Source organism: Nelusetta ayraudi, unplaced genomic scaffold (assembly GCF_046127955.1).
Source record: "Nelusetta ayraudi isolate G7.1 ecotype Tasmania unplaced genomic scaffold, CSIRO-AGI_Nayr_v1 ptg000135l, whole genome shotgun sequence".
In the NCBI taxonomy this organism is placed as follows: Eukaryota; Metazoa; Chordata; class Actinopteri; order Tetraodontiformes; family Monacanthidae; genus Nelusetta; species Nelusetta ayraudi.
In genome coordinates this window covers 7,200,012-7,218,983 of record NW_027466185.1, presented here as the reverse complement: position 1 = coordinate 7,218,983, position 18,972 = coordinate 7,200,012, and the positions used below count along the sequence as shown (strand labels likewise).

At 43.4% G+C, this 18,972-nt stretch overlaps 2 protein-coding genes across 6 annotated transcripts; one reads left to right on the top strand and one right to left on the bottom strand.

Moving 5' to 3' along the window:
- Nucleotides 1-113: 113 nt before the first annotated feature.
- On the bottom strand, nt 114-6,719 carry il15ra (interleukin 15 receptor subunit alpha). 3 transcript variants are annotated; one of them, XM_076011452.1, is made up of 7 exons: nt 6,585-6,719; nt 5,178-5,381; nt 2,804-2,845; nt 2,386-2,496; nt 1,094-1,144; nt 911-995; nt 114-827 (listed from the first exon to the last, which is right to left on the bottom strand). In XM_076011452.1, exons 1-7 carry the CDS (start codon nt 6,646-6,648, stop codon nt 704-706), a joined length of 681 nt encoding a protein of 226 aa, XP_075867567.1. In that variant the 5' UTR covers nt 6,649-6,719; the 3' UTR covers nt 114-703. The 3 variants fall into 3 exon arrangements, with proteins under 3 accessions (XP_075867567.1, XP_075867568.1, XP_075867569.1); XM_076011453.1 differs by having other exon boundaries at nt 2,386-2,493; XM_076011454.1 differs by lacking the exon at nt 2,804-2,845.
- rbm17 (RNA binding motif protein 17) lies at nt 6,626-16,867 on the top strand. 3 transcript variants are annotated; one of them, XM_076011450.1, is made up of 13 exons: nt 6,626-6,745; nt 7,693-7,823; nt 7,986-8,102; nt 8,330-8,496; nt 8,735-8,847; nt 9,477-9,527; nt 10,120-10,258; nt 10,571-10,722; nt 10,906-10,950; nt 13,135-13,211; nt 14,098-14,196; nt 14,280-14,352; nt 16,590-16,867. In XM_076011450.1, the coding sequence occupies exons 2-13, from the start codon at nt 7,701-7,703 to the stop codon at nt 16,691-16,693; spliced, it is 1,260 nt and encodes a 419-aa protein (XP_075867565.1). In that variant the 5' UTR covers nt 6,626-6,745; nt 7,693-7,700; the 3' UTR covers nt 16,694-16,867. The 3 variants fall into 3 exon arrangements, with proteins under 3 accessions (XP_075867565.1, XP_075867564.1, XP_075867563.1); XM_076011449.1 differs by having other exon boundaries at nt 6,649-6,787; XM_076011448.1 differs by lacking the exon at nt 6,626-6,745 and adding an exon at nt 7,242-7,390.
- The last annotated feature ends 2,105 nt before the right edge of the window (nt 16,868-18,972 follow it).

Here is an 18,972-nt window from a genome sequence, read left to right as displayed (position 1 = left end):
AGGAAACCTGCGTTTTTCTCATGCGACAGCACCGAAAGGGAAGGCCAGAAGTGTCACAGGAAGTGCGTGGGCCTCTTGGAAATATTTATGAAATGATGACGTTTGCATTCAAGTGCGCTGAAAAACAGATTTTTAATAAACCTGGATCGACCACGGGAAGGAGGGGCAGAGAGACAGAGACTGGAAGAACACACAAGGGGACTGACATGGCAAACAATACTGACAAGAAGATTTGACTTTTTCCTTTTCAAAATAAATTACATTCCACACACACTTGCACACAATTTATAAATATTTCACAGGAATTTTGTAAAATAAAAAATTCAGGGTAGGGATTTTAACAGTGCTGATTGACAGCATTCTTCATTGTATTTTTTCAAAGAACAGAAACTTGTGTTAATTTTTCACAAAACGTTTTGATAGCAAGCAATTACACTACAGGTCTGTTTAAAAAGAAGGGCATAGGCAGTCATTTAATGTCATAGGCAGTGCAAATAGACATGGGCATTCTTTGTATTTTAATGTAAAACTGACCTTTTTGGACAGATTACACAATGATTCACATCCGCCTGATTGGATCAGGGTCTGACACACAGAGGCTCGTTCACGAAGAGGCTGAGTTCATATTCATATTTATCAGAGTACATCCTGTTTGACCTTCCACACAGCATTCAAGAAGAAGGAACAGTTCAAGCACTTGTCCTCAGAGGTATTGGCTCGCTCTTCCACTGCACTCTTCAAGTCCCTTCAGCTGTTGTTGATTCAGCTTCACACCCACGTCGGCGTCTTCCGCCCCTGCTGCCTGAGGCTGGCCCCTCCCCGCTCTCCTGAAGCATTTGGAAAACAGCCACGACATGAGGGAGTTGATTTGACGTTGAGTGCCTCTTTCAACGCTCCCCGCCCAGCTTACCTTTTGTAGCAAAGGATGGCAAGTCCGATCAGTGCACCGGCGACCAAAATGCTGATGACGACGGGGATCGTGACGCTGACGTGATCTGGAAATCAGAGCAGCCGCCTGTCAGGAAAACGCTGGAGGAGAATTAAGAGATGTGACCCCTGAAAATGGTGACGTGGTTTTTGGATGTGCGGTTACCTGCTGGGCTTTGCCCTCCGTCTCTTTGGCGGTTGCCGTGCCACTGATTTTCTGTTCACGTAGGACACAGAAAAAAAGGGCTCTTCGTTAGCCCAATAATTCAAAATAATGTCTATTTAAAATACAAAATATGAAAAATATAACAGGAAACCAAAGAAATGCCCCAAACTGCCTTTTCCGACCTTTTTTTCTCAGCGTGACATCAAAACGATAAACTGTCGCACTAGTGTGACGAGGTTATCGGATGGATTGCCGTTTCCTCTTCAATACTGACAAAACCCTTTTGGGTCGGTGTCGTCACTTGTGCAACCAATATGCAATCTTGCTGTCTTCATCTGCTGAAACCGTTAATACCACGGCCACAGAACGACCCTGAAGAGCCCAACCCATCTTTCCTCAGAGGATGCAGGAAATAATAATTTCATTCCGTGCACCGTTATTGTTTCACTTTCACTGGCCAGGTTCCCTTATTTATTTATTTTTAATCGCTACTCAATAATATTAGCCACTGGAAAAAAAATGGCACCAGTGAAGGGGAGATTTATGCATTTATGTGTTGGTATTGTTTTTTTTCTCTCGAATGTATATCTTTTTTGTGTTTAAAAAAAAAACAACCTATGCACAATGGATGAAGGTTGACTCACAGAATCACAGGATAGATTTGAAGGGATTTGAAGTGAGTTTGGTACTTTAGGCTGCCTCGCGAGGTGAGCGCGATGGCAATGAAGCATTTTATTGGGGCTTGACGAGAGACATGGCTCGAAAGTCCCATGGTTTTCAAATGTTCATTATCATTATTATTATTCTGTTTTCGAGCCACATCTCTCGCAAGGGTGAAAGACCCATCGGTTTTCGAATGTTTATTATTATTATCAATCTGTCTTGAATTTGGAATCTGGGGGCTGAGGAGTCGGGCTGGGAAACTGGCACAGTGCCAGGAATGCTGTCCAGCAAACGCTGTACCAAGAGATTCAGGGGGTACTCAGTTCACACTACTTTATAATTTGAATTTAGTCTCAATATTTACTGACACAGAGACAAATCAAATTGACTCAAGTTGTCCTTAGATTGAGACGCATTTGTTTACTTCTAAGTATGCGACCGGCTCACGCGAAGCACTTGAAATCTCAAAGTGAATACGTGTACTTGCCTGGAGGCGGGACACAGTTCTTCTAAGATTTGCACGTGTGTTAAAAATGCAATCCAAATCAGGTCAGCTGATACGGATCAGCCACGGACAGAAAGAAAAGCAGACATTTGGGCTGCACGTGTGGGGACTGCAAGTGGTTTACCAGTTGTTTGATTTGGTTGTACGGGCTGGCTGGTTGAGGTCGGGCTTCCTCCCCCTTTCTCTCCCGCAGTCGTCGAACCGTGGTCATCCCCTGGTGCAGTGGGAGCCGCAGCTGCCAGGAGGAAAATTCACTTATCGTTACACTCGCAAGCACACAGCTGTTTTTGTTTATCTGCCATCAGAGCGGCCATGGGAATCCTGATTCACCAGTCCTCTGCACAATGAGCCGAGGTTGTGGAGAAAGAAAAGCCTACATGTTCTGAAAGTTCTGTTTGCAGTGGATTAATACTGATTCCTGGTGAACTTCTTTCTGTTTCATTTGGGATTTATGGCTGTTTAAGTGCATCATGATGAGAGACAACATTACAAGGTCATGCAATGAAGCAATATATATCTATAGTAATAGTCAACACACTCACGTTTCGGAGTTGCTGGCTGCGCTGGCGGCACACTCGCGTTGGCTAAAACACAAAGCGTGGTCTTTAAAATGTGGTCATCATCATTTCAGTTAAGTTCTAGCTTCCCAGCTAATCTTTCAGATTTATATATAATAACAATAATAAAAAAAAAGAAGAAAAAGGAAAAAAAACAAAAACAGAACAAAACCACAGAGCTGCCAGGCATAAAAAAGTGTTATGTCTACATACAAGTTGCTGTTTACAAGATGAGGTATTACAGAAATACCACAAGAGTCAAAATGAACTTTCAAAAAAATGATTACTTTCTAAGATGGTCAACGAATGGGCCCCAAGTGTCCAAAAATGTGTTTTCTGCTTTGGAGCGTATCCTTTCCATTTGGATAATATTTGTCATTTCCTTGAGCCATTTTCTGAAGCACGGGGGTTTCTGGGGGTTTTCCAGTCCAGAAGAATAATCTTCTTTGCAGCAACCATACCAAGCATTAGCGTCTATCGTACCACAGATGAATAACTGCGAGTCGACTCTGAGCACGCAAACAGAGCCAGCTCTGTTTCAGGGTCAATGTTTAACTCATATGCTGCACTAAACCATTGAATTATTTCACACCAAGATGGTGGAAATGAATGGTTGTGGCATATAGGAGTGAGTACAGATACATCTGGCAAGTTGTTCACATTTCTTATCTGGTTCAGGATTCTGAGTTGAGAGTTTCTCAATACAAAGTTGTTACCAATTAGTTCCTGAAGTGATTCTGTCCTAGAGGAAAGGTAATGCACAAAGGGAGGAGCCTTTTACAGCTGCAGCTTCAATGTTTAGCCATCACCAGCCTGTTCCTGCTGCCAGTACATCAGGGCCCGGGCATTGGCTGCCCAGTAAGAACCACAAAGCCACAAAACAAAAAACAAAAAAAGGATAAAGTGCAAGTTCGAGAAGGAGCTGAAAGAAGCAAGGCTTATGATAATCACCTCCTTCAAAGAAGGAACTATCACTATTGGTGAGGATGGAGGATTTCGGGCAGAGATATAACATCTTAACCCATGTAATAAAAGCATCCTCAATTCCAAATCTTCTGAGTGATTCAAACATAAAAGGCCACTCTATTTGGTTGAATGCATGAGCTGTGTAGAAATCTGTGTAGAAATCTTTAAAGCGAGAGTTTATTTCTCTAGGATTAACCAGCAAATCTCCCCTTCTGGATTTAATTTTACAAATGGCACAGTTTGCCTGAGCACCTTTCAACTGTCTAGCAAACAGCCTCACTGGTTCGTTCAAAAATTCAAAGTATTTTTCTTTGACCTTTAGTAGCAGTATGTTAATGGTTCCTCAAAGAATCTTGACAGTGTTTTTTAAACACTTGTGATCATCAACCCAATCTTCTGAAAATATTTTCGTTTTGGAGCGGGGACAAAGTGGTCAGAGTGCATTTTGTTGACATGATTCAAAACAACTCTTCAACGACGACAGAAATCAGCTCTTTGTTGAAGATTCTGGACTTTCAGTTTGTCACTAATGAACCCAGCATGCTCCTCTCTGTAATTGAGAACCTTCTCCAATGGCCTCCTGCGGACAGTGGAATTTGAGCATGTGGTCGTGAGCCGCACCAAAGTGCAGAGCTACAGAAACGCTCCCTTCTTTGTTCCTTACGCTACTTTGTTTTCACTTCAAAGTCATTTTTCAATTCCCTTTTATTTTCACCTGCCGGTCATCAGTTCACTGCTGCTTTTTTTTTTTCTTTTCTTTTGTTTCAAAAGACACAGACAGTACCTTCACATTAACAGAAAACTTAACATAACATAAATATCAGTGACTAAAGATGGAACATATTTCTGTCAGCACATGGTATTTGAAATAAAAAATCTCTTCCAATCAGGTGGTATTGCCAGCAGCAGCTAGATTATAGACGCAAAGCATCTCATACTGATAAAATTTCAATCCATCCATTTTTTTCATTTAGATTTTTCATTCTTGTGAAATATTCCATGTCTAACATTGTTTTATAAGTCAAATAGGAAAGTTCCCATCATGACCACCGCCGCCCTGCACTAGATACCAGCTGCCGTGTCGCGTTGATGGTGACTGCTTTTTCCCCCTCTGATCTGATCTGAATCTGATCTGTTTCCTCAAACGTAAGCAGGGCTGTGCCTTTATACACAAATCTGTAAATGTGCAGTTGGCAACTGGTTTGCTGAGCCTGTCAAATTCACAGGCGTGGCTGCTGAAGACGCAAACCTCTGAGTAGGAGCCCTGTCACTCAAGTATGTACTGGGTTAACATGTTTGTCTGAAAGACGACTGAAAGACAGCATTCTCATACCTGTGGGAGTACTGTACTGCAGTTCTTTTTTCTTTTTTGAAGAATAAGAGAAATACTCACGTATGCACTGCAGTGTGGGTGCCGACCACTTGGCAACACCGTCCTGTCGCACACACTTGATGAGGTTTGAGGTCCCCGCCTGCCTCAAGTAACCCACGACACATGTGTAGCGAAAAGTGCCCCCAATTGCACTGCATCTGCTTGGTGGGGGATTGGTACGGTTCATAGGTGGGATTTGTAGACAATCACAGCTGGTGGTTGGGTCTGCAGGGGAAGACATGATGATGTGATGGGGACGGGACAGAACATACTCAGGGGATTCATGCAGTGATGGCAATTGAAATTAAACCTGCGAGCAGGATCGATGGGGCTGAGGTGGGGCTGTGCGATTCATCCATTTGAAATCAAAATCGGATTTATGAGACAAGCCGATGTTAAAAACTTACGAAAATCTTCAAGTCAATTTTCTTCTCCCTTGCTCCCCCTTTAATTTCACAAAATGTGAAAGTTTTGCACTTTATTCATTCATCGTTGTTCAAGACGTTTTACTTTTGAAGTGATGTTTGGTGGAAGACAGTTAAGGTTGTCACTTTATCCACAGGGGCATTCATTTGTGTTTGCTTCTTTTAATAAAGATGTATTTCTTTATTCCCAAGTAAGGGAACTTCATCTTTGTTTATGAAGAACCTGTTCATTTTCAAGTGAAGTTTGGTGAAAGTGAGGTTCTCACTTCATTAATATCAAGGGATTCATCTTTGTTTGGTCAAGAAGACTGTAAAGCCAAGGAGCCACGGAGGATTTACAGTACAGTTGCACTTCATTCTCAAAAGAATTCTCAAAAAATAAAGATTAAAAAAAATTCAAATAATTTATTCCGCAGCGCATCCCACCGCGTGCGTGTGCAGGTGTGCGCCTCACACACACACGCGCGCGCGCACACACACACACACACACATTATTTTTCCTTTGAATTAAACTAAGTAAACGGTTTCGGAAGGGGGTTCAGAAAGAATGGTGTGGTAGTTACTGCTAGGCGGGGGGGGCGAGGAACAGGTTTCCACTGGGGAGAGTCATGCAGTAGAAGAAGTGGTTGGCACGGCATTTCACTCAATCAGTCAACCAACTTTTATGTATTTATTGATTTATACTTTTATTTATGAAGCAGCGAAACACATTTAAACGTGTTTCAAGGCGAATTGAGTTCAGTTTCGATGTGCTACCCACCACCACACACACACACACACACACACACACACACACACACACACACACACACACACACACACACACACACACACACACACACCCTTTTAATGCACCATCGACGTTTCTATTTTGGTCAATGTCAACACAAATGTAATCATTTATGCTGCAGTACATGTATATAGAGAAAATACTTTTCCTTAGTTTTGTTATTACCTTAAATGGCATGTTAATGAGCAGCGGGCTGAGCGAGGAAACACTCACCTCCGTAGGGAAGCGGCGCGATCACCCCCGCGCAGAGTAAAAACGAAAGAAATCCCAGATCCATGTGACGGCTCGGTGCGACACCTCGACTGGAATATGTTGCCCGGAGAGACGACGGTCGTGAAGGGCGGACGGTCCATTCCCCTTCTCACATTACTGCTGTGCGGGACACTTTCTCTTTCATAGATGGTCCATCCTTGATAGTGAGTCACGTGATGTACATCTCACCTCACGCGTATCCGGCTTGAATTGTTCTTTTTGTTTGTTTGTTTGACAAGGTAGAAGGAACCAACAACTGGATCCGCATGGCGTTTAGAGTGGAGAACAAATGTTCTACATAGCGTGATAGTTTAACGTGAAAATGATACGGAAATGACGTAATAGTTCCACGCTAAATGCAAAATTATCCCCTAAAACGTGAAACTTTCACGAAAACTCGTGGTAGTTCCGCGGTTTAAAGCGAAAATTATCACGTAAAACACGAAAATTTTACGTTATAACGTGATACTGACTCGTGTTCACATTAAAGTGTGGCAGCAATGCGCTTCCGTACTTCCGTGTGTAATTTTTAATCTATAAAACGTGAGACGTAATTTATAGGCAATAAAGTCGTGTTATTCCGCCACGACGCTAGGCGGCGCACGGGCCAACAGTGTGGCCAAGTGGGGCCGTGTTCAGTTTCTCATGTTGTACTTCCTGCGCTCGCATAGTAGCGAGGGGCTAATTGCAGCAAATGTGCCGTGACAGTCGTTAGTGCTTTAGTTTGTTATATTTTATTCAGGGTGTGTTCATAATTTCGTTCAAAGGTAACTTGGCAAGTAGCTGCAACAGAATGTTTTCTTGTCTCATTCTTCATTCACAGACGCGAGTGTTTTCTAAAGTGGTATTGTTAGCATGAGCAAACGTTAGCCAGATTCAATATTACATAGGTTCCTAGGACTAAATGAATTGCAAACTTTTTAAAACTGAAAGCGCACTGCTATGTAGGATAAAATAGGGGCCATTTATTTACGTAGTCAACAAGGAGTAATTATTTCAATGTATGATTGGATGTAGCATAACGAACAATTGGAATTGAAATAGTTGCGTCTGTTTCGTTTACGTTCAGGAACTACAATGTCGTTGTATGATGACCTCGGCGTGGGTGCAAGTGACACCAAGACCGAAGGCTGGTCCAAAAATTTCAAGCTCCTACAGTCCCAACTAAAGGTGAAGAAGGCAGCTTTGACCCAAGCAAAGGTAGGACAAAATCGATGGTACACTGTTATTGATAGTGGGTTTTTTTTTGTGTTGTTGTTTTATTTAGAAAAATGCTTGTAAGTATGACAACTCGATCAGGATTCTCATTTTTATGTAAAACGTGTATCTGTACATAATCTATGATGTGTTTTGTGTGCTTAGACCCAGCGTATGAAGCAGACCACTGTCTTGGCTCCTGTGATTGACCTAAAGAGGGGTGGCTCCAGTGATGAGAGACAGATCTCAGACACTCCTCCACATGCTGCTGCTGGAATTAAGGTTGGTCATCTCTAATGTAACTTTCTGGTCATTACCCCAGATTTTCACAGTCTCTCAAGAGCTTAAACTCTAAAGGAACAAGTTTTTCTTTTTATTTATCGTGTCACAATCAAAGTGAAAAGATCTATTTGCAGGACATGTGCATTTCTTCATCTGTCCAGCAGACGCCACATGTGTCTGTCCATATCCATATGTGTCTTTTTGTTAACATTTCATGTATTATTCAGGACTCGGTACCCAGTGGTTTCTCCTCCGGCGACGTACTCATCCCGTTGGCAGACGAGTACGACCCAATGTTCCCCAACGATTATGAGAAGGTGGTGAAGCGACACAGAGAGGAGCGGCAGCGACAGAGGGAGCAGGAGCGACAGAAGGAGATTGATGAAAGAGAAAAGTATGACCAAACTTACTTATTTTAAAAGCAATAACATTAAGTGGACATGTAGAAGGGTCAAGTTGCAGCAACTGGACTTGTGCTTGCGATCTTGAAGACGTTTCGCCTCTCATTCAAAAGGCACCTTCAGTTCTGAGTGGGCTTATTATTGCAAAAGGAACGTGGCAGTATAATATTGGAAAATATCTCCCCTGAACACAGGCCGTTCTTCAATCTTGGTCTTGATCCCATGTTGCAGGAAGTGGAAAGACAGGCACGAGACCGCCGCTCCCAGTGGGTTTTCGCGCTTCCCCGCAGCAGAGGGTGAATCAGATGATGAAGACGACTACGAGAAAGAACGGCGAAAACGAAGTCAGTAGAGTTGCTGTTAATAAATTATTGGGTCTTTTTTATTTATTTATTTATTTATTTTTTAACCGGCCCTTAATATTGACAGAACATATATAAGCATTGCAAGTATTTTGTAATGGCAATAAATGCTATATATCTTACATCAATACAGACTTCATTTAACAATGCAGACACGTTGGTATTGCCAATGCATTGTATTCACGTTTTTAATATTGCAGTAACAATCAAATTTGGATATATTGTGCAGTCCTAAGTTGTATTTTCATCGTTTCTGCACCAAACTGGAGCATTGCTCAGTGGTAGAGAATTTCAGAATTGGATGAGAATTTCACAGTAAGAGGTCAACCAGGAGATGACCTCAAACCAAAAATGAAGAAACTTTACGACTAGTAATTCTGTTGTTCTACTAATAACTTTAAAGCTAGGCAGGATGGTTAAGATTTGCTGAATTAAGGGATCATTTCTAAAGTGCCAGTCCAGGCTTTGCTCATAAGTTTGGGACAGCTTGACCATAAAATGAAATATAAATACTACAGCAAGGTATTGCACTATTTAAACATTATCTTTATCACTTTGTCATAGCTATTTTCTCATCCCTCTTTTCCTCTCCCTCCCTCTCTCTCACTAAGGCATGGGTGGAGCAGCCATCGCGCCACCCTCGTCACTTGTGGACAGAGACGGTAGGTGTTGCGATTCATCAGTCTCCGCTCTTTTGGTTTTACCCCAGCAGCAGGATTAAAGCACAGTATGAACAGCTGAGAAACAGCAGAGTACCTGTTTGTTGAAGATTTGGAGGGAAAAAACAAATCAGATATTTATTTATGAAGAACTGATCTGGCAGCCAAGTTTAACCTGCGACAACTCCTCTCATGCCCCAGTACCTCAGCGTGAGGTAAAAAAAACAAAACAGTTTGGAGTAGGATTCCCAACAGTTCTGATTTGTAATCTGTCAGCAGAACAGCAGGGGGCAGCATTGATTCATCTCCACAATAGCTTGCTGACCTACCACATGTAAAAAATAGTAGAAGTAAGATCAAAAACAAATACCAAGCTGTTTTTCTTTTTGTTTTTTTTAAAGCGCCATTGCTATTATAACTGTGACAAACCTGCCATTATGTATCAGCAGCAAAAACGAGTCTCCAAAAACATCCCAAAATAATAACGGGCTGAAATATCGCCATGTCAGAGTGAAAATGACCTCACAAGTAAACGGCCAATGTGGTCGCGCTCCTCCCTCTGCACACTTAATGACAAAGTTAAATATTTTTTTAGGTTCAGCATCGTTCAACTATGAAGATGATGCTCGCCCAGCCAGAGGATCGAAAGCCGCCATCCCTCCGCCCATGTTTGAAGACTCCGACCGGCCGCGTTCTCCGCCGGCACCAACCAGCTCCTTCCTGGCGAACATGGGGTGGGTGTGCAGCGACAGTGCACAGTGACAGGCCAAAAAAGTTTACTGTTATAAGTTATTTAGAATTGCTATTTAATGTAAGCTTTTATCTGAATTCACGTTGAAACAAACTACCCAGTCTAAGATGCAAAGTACAAGACAAATCAAAGAAAAGAGCTGCATATATGAGTCAATATTTGCTGGACCTTTGGCAAAAGGCTGAGTTCATTGTCATTATTTAAAGATTCTTGTTTGAATTGTGGATAAAACACTTTTAAGAGTACAAAGTATACCAATTCCGAGCTCTCTTCTTCCCCCCCGCCCCCCACGCAGAGGTACGGTGGCCCACAAGATCATGCAGAAGTACGGTTTCAAAGAAGGCCAGGGTCTGGGAAAGCACGAGCAGGGCCTCAGCACAGCGCTCTCGGTGGAGAAGACCAGCAAAAGAGGCGGAAAGATCATCATAGGCGACGCTGCGGAGAAACGTGAGCGCCGTCGTGTCTGTTCCCATCGTACATAATCCCACCAAGCATTCCTCTGATGATTTAATGACTCGTCTCATCTCCGTGTCCCGCTAAAGCTCTTGGCCTCACTGTTCATCCGCGTGTGTTCAGCTCTCTCAGCTCATGTCTCTGTTCTCTTTCTCACCGGTGCACGTGACTCAGCAGCTGGCTCCAGTCCAGGCTCTGCTGAGACGCCAGGAAGCTCCGCAGGTTGGCCTCTCAACTCATTTTCTCTCTCACCATTACGCAGCACATTTTGACAGGGACTTTCTTACTTACTTACTTTCTTACTTACTTACCTAATTTATTTTCATTTATTTTAGGGCTGTAACGATTAATCGACGTAATCGATAAATTGCTGAATGATAAAAACGCACTGCAGCCGCTACATGCCCATTTGTACCTGCAGTGCAGTACTGAGGGTGGTGTCGCTCGTTGTTTACATCCTGCAAAAACAGAGAAGAAGAACGGCTTCTTCTCAAAAAAAGCTGGAAAACTCTGACCCAAAGTTTCAAAAGTTTACAAATATTTCATAGAAAGCGAAGCAGCGAAACACATTGGGTGCAAACTCTGTGAAGCTGACCTAGCATTCCATGGCAACACTCCGGCGAAACCTTAAAAGCCGACTATGACGCAAGTACATAGTGCGTTTTTTCGCACGTCGGAAATCAAGGAACAAGCTAGCTTAGCGAACGATTGTTTACTTAGCGAAGTGCGTACTTTACGGCAATAATTAGTGAATTACAGCCCCTGTCAATACCGGCGTTTCTACTGAATTGTAACACTCTGTCACTTATCAACTGTGTGATTTAGGACTTATTAGTTCGATGTTTAAGTTGTCTCTAAGAAATCTCTTTAAGGTATATGATGTCAGAGTACAACAGTATAACAGGTGTGAAGATTTAAGCAAATCAGGTTAAAAAGATATCCAGAATAGGTGGTGAAATATAATTGAAAAGATAATTGGTAGATTAGTCGACAAACAAAAATAATTGTTAGTTGCAGCCCTAATTTATTTATTTATTTATTTACATTTAAAGAAAGAGTGACACAAACATAATGTAAAAAATATACACGGCAGGTTTTCAAGCTTTTCAGCTCGAGCGTGTTTTAGGGCCTGAGCGCTTTCGTCCTGAACTCTCCCAGTGTTCACTTCCGGAGGCTGAAACGTGCAAAGACGTCACAAAGTTTTGCAATAACATCGCACACCTACATCCTGTGTCGCCACATGGCTCCCTGCACATATTAGAAATGTTTAAGCGAAGTGCAGAAAAATGTTGAAAATAACAAATTTAGTATTTTCAAACTCCACATGAGGCGGCCGTTCTGTTTTCGTCTTGCTTATTTTCTATTTTATCCCTTCAAGTGTCACGACAGCCTTTTACTCTGATCTGCAACAGCGCACTCAGTCACAAGACACAGCCTCTGATAAATGATCTGCGCATTAGACGGCTGCCGTGAGCTCAAGGGTCGCACGGTAAAGGGAACATAAAAATGAGTCACTGTGCGCCGCGATGCACACGATGGTTTCGCTCGCAGTTGAGACGCAGTGAAAGAAATACTTCATTTCCTGCCTGTCCCAAGAGGAGGTCCGATAAACATCTTTGCACAATCAAACGCCCTCATCGTGGACGACCGCCGTCTTCTTTTGCCCTCAGTCACTGCAAATCATTTGGCCGGTGATTTTCTTTGCAGGGTTAACAGAAAACTCCTCGGTGGGGCTTTTATCCTTGTAGGAAAATCCCAGATAGTTTAGACGCGGCCTGAATCTAAACAACACATTTATTTATTTTTTTGTTGAGAATTTCCGATGAGCTAAAGGACGCCCTTCAACCAACTGTCTGAAAATGTTTTAAATTTCCTACCATAAACGACAATTTTGTTATTAAATTGTCCAATAAATACAATTTATTTTGATTTGTTCTTTCTGTTTCTCAGTTTTGAAACCACAGATTTCCCCCTGAAACACAGAGTGACACACATCATTCCTCTGCTTAGTCACTGGTCCTCCGCTACCAGCAGCCTTCTGCCTCCAGAGTGACCCTTCGTGTGTGTGTGTGTGTGTGTGTGTGTGTGTGTGTGTGTGTGTGTGTGTGTGTGTGTGTGTGTGTGTGTGTGTGTGTGTGTGTGTGTGTGTGTGTGTGTGTGTGTGTGTGTGTGCGCGCGCGCGCGCGCGCGCAACACAAAATAAAAACCAGTTCCCAGAAAAAGAAACCAGCAGACGCTTCAATGCGTCAGCCATTTGGACAAACACAGTCGGAATCCGTCACGTTCATCACAACTGTGGGCTCGATATGAAAGGATAACACTCGGCCTCAGATATCGACCTCGCTTGCTCCATCTCTCTAATCTGCTGCTTGTTTTTCTCTCTCTCTCTCTCGTTCGCCCGACCAGCCGACCCTTCCAAGAAGTCGGAGGCCAACCCATTGACGGAGATCCTGAAAAACCCCACCAAAGTCGTCCTCCTCAGGGTTTGTAACACTTGTCATGCGTCGGTGACCTCTTTGCCCGGAGCATCCAGTGCGTGGGATGGATGGGAAACACCGTTTTCACAGTTTTGTTTTTTTTTTAATCTTGTGTTCTGTACAAACTGATTTTTAGGTCACTAAGAGTGGCGCTGTGGGAAATTCCATTGGCGGTGAAAATGTTTGTAAAGCTGCAAAGCAGCCGGGGATAGTGAAATTGTTACGGAAGCATGTGCCCAGCTGCTGCTCTCTAACAAGGCGGTGAAGTCTCAGACCCATGAATCAGTTTGACAGTTTGATTCCAAGCAGTCTTCATCACAGCGTTCAAATTTTCAGTGGTGCAATATTTCTTTTTTTTTTTTAGTCCTGCAGCTTTCAGGACACGGCCGTGTCTGAGTGTGCAATCAGGGTGTCAGATTCCCTCAGAATTATTTCAAACACTTTTTAAGATTATTTAGCATTTATTTTTTGCATCCCATTTAACACATGCAGGTCAAGTCCTTCCACCAGCAGTTAAAATCTTCAAGTGATGTTTTCAAATAATGTCCAATTGCGAGTTCCAAGATGGGATGGGGAGCGTGTTGTCTGGTTATCTTGTTGTTGATGGATACCTTGTGCAACTCCTCTGCCGTCTGCCGCAGCTCTCCATAAGAATCTGCTCTGACTCAAACCTTGACCAAATATTCCCCGAAAAACACAAAATAAATCCCTTCAAAGTGGTTTGTATAAGCGTCTCTCCAAGAAAAACTCAACCTTGCTCCACTTTTTAATGGTAATCTCCCTTTTCTTTGTAGCAGGAATATGAAAAGGATTCTTTGTCAAGCATCGAGCTCGTTCGTAACGGCCGGCCGTTTCTTCAGTGTCTCCAATGTCTCTCGTGTGCGTCTTGCAGAACATGGTGGGCCGAGGAGAGGTGGACGAGGACCTGGAGGGGGAGACGAAGGAGGAGTGCGAGAAATACGGCAAAGTGGTCAAGTGTGTCATTTTTGAGGTGAGGAGGCCGGACGAGTCGACGGGGCGCGAGCTCGATTCACCGCAGCGTGCGCGGCGCTCACGGCTCTCCCCTCTCCTCAGATCGCCGAGGTTTTCGACGACGAGGCCGTCAGGATATTCCTGGAGTTCGAGAGGGTGGAGTCGGCCATCAAAGGTCAGTGGCGCCCCGCCGACAATAAGGTCCTGCTTCCGCCGCTTTTCCCTGCTGTGTCTTCTTGGGAGCAGGGAAGTTGCCGCGGCGCCGTCAGCGTCTCCCAACTATTGTGTAACCGCTCTAATAATCTAAATGGGGTCGACCCAGATCGGAAACCAGGTGAGACTCGGCTCCCCGCGGCGTTACATCACACGCGGCCCCGGCAACCTCGCCGCCTCCCCCCAGCGGCCCTCCGGCGCTTACATCACTGACTCTCGGATAAAACAGGACAGACACTCGGAGAGCGGCGCCGTTTCCAACGGTGACGGCACCACGCGAACATGTCAAGACGCTTGGCTGACACGGTGACAGAAAATCAATTTTATGGCTGAAAAATTTGAAATGCCCTCTCCAATTTGGTGATGGGGTAATATGACAAAAGCCTCTTGTCAAAGCCTGCCATCATTTCTTTCTTTCTTTTTTTTAACGTTTGTTTGCTTCCAGACATTACACGATCAAGTTTTTTTTTCTTTTTACAAAACTGTACAAAAAATCAGGTATGTTATTTTTGAAAACTTTTAACACAATGGGGAAGACGGGTATGTGTGAGGGAGTGAAAAGAAAGAAAGAAAGGTCTGCCAGTCCGTTTTAACATCAAATATGAGCATTACAAACAAATTATTAGGCTCACCAAGACCGTCCTTCCATTTATAGGATACCAACATCCAACCCACTTGGTCCAGCGTTTAATAAAAATGCCTTTCTAAAGGCGCAGGAGAGTTTGTCAAGATACCAAATAGATATTCGTCTGACCTGCGAATCCAAAATTCCTAAAAAAAAAAAAAAGAAGAAATAACGTGGGAAAACTGGATATTTAAACTGCAAATTTAACTGGTTTTAAATAAGCCTCTTAATATTTCATGAAGTTCTGTCCAGAAGGCCTTAACCACTGGACATTCCCAAAACAAGACATTGACTGGCTTCCATTTGTGCGCGCTGTCTGTCAAGAAACGAAGCATCAACACTTCCATCCAAACTCCCGCCACACCTGAGCATTGCTGCATTCCCACAGGGTTTGGCAAGTGTTCAGCCAGTCCTCTTCAGATATTAATAAATGACCCTCAGTCTCCCACTGTTCTTGAACGTTATCTTATACTGTGGGACTTCTTCAGTAAGCCTTTAAAGATCCTGGAGATAACGCCCTTACTTGTCTTCGGTAAGCATCAATAAAAGTGATCAGTATCGGGTCATTTAGACCCGTTTCCTCTCTGATGTTGTGATCAAATCGATTACGGAATTGGAGAAATCTAAAAAAAATCACTTCCTTCAAGAAAAGTCAGTCTTCTCTCAACTTTTCAAAGTTTTTAAATTGTCCCTTTTCTGTAAGAGTAGTATGTTGTTATTCCTTTTGAAATCCATGATATAAATCCCTTGTCTATTGTATTAGCATGCCATCATTTCATACTTTTGTGCTATTATCGTAACATATTTTAGCTCAGCATAAAATTTGTCGTCAATATCCGTCCAGTTTAAAGACGATGGAAGAGATGGCAAATGGTGGCCTTGATCACCTCGGAAACAAAATCCCAAAAGCTTCTTCAAGTGACTCTGATGGCCCGCCGTTCGTCAACATTCTTGTGACTCAGGTGTCGTAAGATCAAAGCTGAATAATATATATATTTTTTTTTTTTTATGACGACTCACATGTCGTGTTGAAGGGTGTCGACAGAGGAATCATAAATGGCCCACAGAGGTTATCGTTGTGTGGCTCCCAGTGTTGCTCAATTTGTCACCGTCGCGGCCAGACTGGGGAGAAAGGAAGCTCCTTGACTCAGCTGCGTTTTACAGCCCTCCAGTGTCTCAATCTGTCTTGGGGGGGCGGCAGGATTCAGAATTTTTATTTCTGGTAAGCAGCTCTGATGTTGCGCTGTCCCCCCTTTGCGCTCGGAACTGCCAGAGGTGCAGACTTGTTTTTCTCTGTAGAGTGTTATACATCTGCCGGTGGTCACATCACTGTTTCACATGAAGCGGATCTGCTCTTAAAGAGAAATAAAAGCTTTAGGCTTTTGAAACAATGACCCCCTTTCAGTCCCTTTCTTTTAAATATATATATATATATATATACATATATATATATGTGTGTGTGTGTGCTTAAACACACGGTACCTGACGGCTCCCTTTGTGACCTCACGAGGGGTTGAGGGAAACCTACCAGAGTTCTCGGCCGTCTGACCTGTGTCGTCTTCTTTCCTCCGCAGCTGTGGTCGATCTGAATGGACGTTATTTCGGGGGGCGGGTCGTCAAAGCCTGCTTCTACAATCTGGACAAGTTTCGGGTGTTGGACCTCGGGGAGCAGGTCTGACCAGCAGTAACACATCCACTCCCCCCGGCTGTACATACTAAACCTTTTATTTCTTTTTTTTTTATATAATTCCCGAACAACATTGAAGTGTCCATATGTAGTCACATGCCTGTGATGTTTTTCCTCTGTAATTAAAAAATACATTTATGTGACAAATAAAGTGTGTAACCCGTATTGTTTTTTATGATGTTTCATTTTCTATAGAAATTCACCCTTATATTATTACAACCTGTATTATGTCGAGTTACATCCAAGTTAAACTTTTCAACTTGTCAAAACGAGCCAAGTCATGCTGAATGGACTTTGTATTCTTTTCGCCTCAGAATGTAAAATATTCCACGACAGTATAAACACTTACCAGCGAGCTCACATCCTGTCGCAGAACAATCCTTCATATCAAAGAAGCCCAGTTTCCCTTTGAAATTTGTCTGACATAACGGCCTCCTCGGCGGTGTTCTCACGTCCCCGGGGGCCACACAGTCCTAACTTAGCCCTGATGGATCATGGGAAGGGGACCTGTACGGTGAACGCAGCCTCAACCTCATTCAAAACTTATGTAAGTGAGCCAGAAGGACCCCTGGAGGTTTCAGCGATAGAACCGTCAGAAGTGTCCATCCCACCGGGCCAGGTTTAATTGGGCTCAGGCAAACGGGTTGGCTGAAGGGACAGATTGAGGGGGGGATAAGATGTCGTTCATTCAGCAGGCGCAAAAATGGATCAAAGACAGAAACAGGAAGTCATCCTAGCTCAGAGACGTACTTCCATCAATTCAGGTGCTGAGCTGAAAAAAACAGCTCTGTTGCAAAATAGCATAGTATCATTCGATAACCCGACTTCTTGTCAACAAACATCGCAACAGGCTTCTTTCTAATACTTCCTTTTTGCTGCAAAGCTGTTCCAGCTGCATCTCTGAACGTGAAGTTTGTCGATGTGCCTTGAACGGAGCCACTGTGTCACAACGTTACGTTTGCCTCTTGGTTTGAGAAGTTTGGGTTTTTTTGCGTGAGAACTAGAAAGGTGCAGATGAAACTTCTGCAAACTACACTGCATCCTGGGAAAGGGCAGCCGAAACGTGTGACACAAAAACCTGAGGGTTACTGGGTCAACTGCGTGTCGGCTTTGCCTCCAGCCAGCCCTGATGTGTTTGTGTGCGTGCGTGTGTATAATACACACGTTGGGCTGGGCGTGGGAGGCCGACGCAAGGAGCATGCCGCGCACATGCACAGCAAGGAGAGAATTTGATTGGCTGAAAGAGGCCTTTTAACCCCCTGGCCTACATACCAGTGTGAGACCTGAGACGGGGTCAAGAGGTCACCACACATGTGGCTTAACATGGCTGAGAGGTGCCTGTGAGTTTTGACCCGTTTATGAAGATCTTACATAAACTCCCGTTTGCAAAGGGTCAAGCCAACCTTGGGACGTTCCATTGTCTTGGAAGCACAGTAGGTTTCTGTGACCCAGATAGCCGTGGTATGGCACATGAAAGTCCATAGCATAAGCATTTGAAAAGGTTTAGAATGTGTGCAACACTGACATCTTTACATTGGATGATTGCCACTGATGAACCAGCGCAGTAGCGATTGAGACTGGTGAATGCAGAGCAGCGTTTAGATTTCACTTTCTTTCCAGTATGTGCTTTCAGTGAGCTCGGTGCAGAAGCAGGAAGAAGATCCCGCTGAACATCTAACATGAATTTTAGGGAACTTTCTTTAACTTTTGCTTTGAGTTTTTGGATCCTTATTCTGTTTTATTGAATACGTAACGCAGCCCGATCACCGACAACTCAAGTTGAAACCTTACTTGTTTGTCTTGTCCAGTCTGAACAGTGCCCAGCTGATTGGACCTTCGCGCATTGAGGTACCATTCGGCAAGCAGAAAATTGGATACTTGGGATGAATCCAATCCGGGAGACACTCACTGGCAGTTTTAAGGCACAAGAAAAATCCGATTGGTCCACCGTGAATGTATTTTACAGAAGTTATGTCCTTTTGACTGGATGAATATGTAAAATTGAATACAACAGATTTAGGAAATGATGGGGAAAGTGTTGGGAAACGTTCAACGTGACGTGTCAAGTTATCCGTCCATCCATCTAACCAATCTATCTGTCCGTCCCAGCAGGAAAAAACCCAACAATAACAACAGTGCACTCTCGCTGGCAATATTTGGGTACAACAAATGCCTTCAGGGACATGCAAGCAAATTTCATTACTAAAGCTCCATTAATTACCTTCCACAGTATAGAGCCCCAAATGAGTTACAGCAATGTTTAAATTAGT

Excerpts from the sequence above, each read along its gene's own strand:
- il15ra (XM_076011452.1), bottom strand. The coding sequence starts at position 6,648 with ATGGATCTGGGATTTCTTTCGTTTTTACTCTGCGCGGGGGTGATCGCG. Across the intron at positions 996-1,093 it reads CGGAGGGCAAAGCCCAGCAG|ATCACGTCAGCGTCACGATC; the intron begins GTAACCGCACAT and ends TCTGATTTCCAG. Across the intron at positions 828-910 it reads GCCATCCTTTGCTACAAAAG|GAGAGCGGGGAGGGGCCAGC; the intron begins GTAAGCTGGGCG and ends CAAATGCTTCAG.
- rbm17 (XM_076011450.1), top strand. The coding sequence starts at position 7,701 with ATGTCGTTGTATGATGACCTCGGCGTGGGTGCAAGTGACACCAAGACC. Across the intron at positions 8,103-8,329 it reads ATGCTGCTGCTGGAATTAAG|GACTCGGTACCCAGTGGTTT; the intron begins GTTGGTCATCTC and ends TGTATTATTCAG. Across the intron at positions 8,497-8,734 it reads GAGATTGATGAAAGAGAAAA|GAAGTGGAAAGACAGGCACG; the intron begins GTATGACCAAAC and ends CCCATGTTGCAG.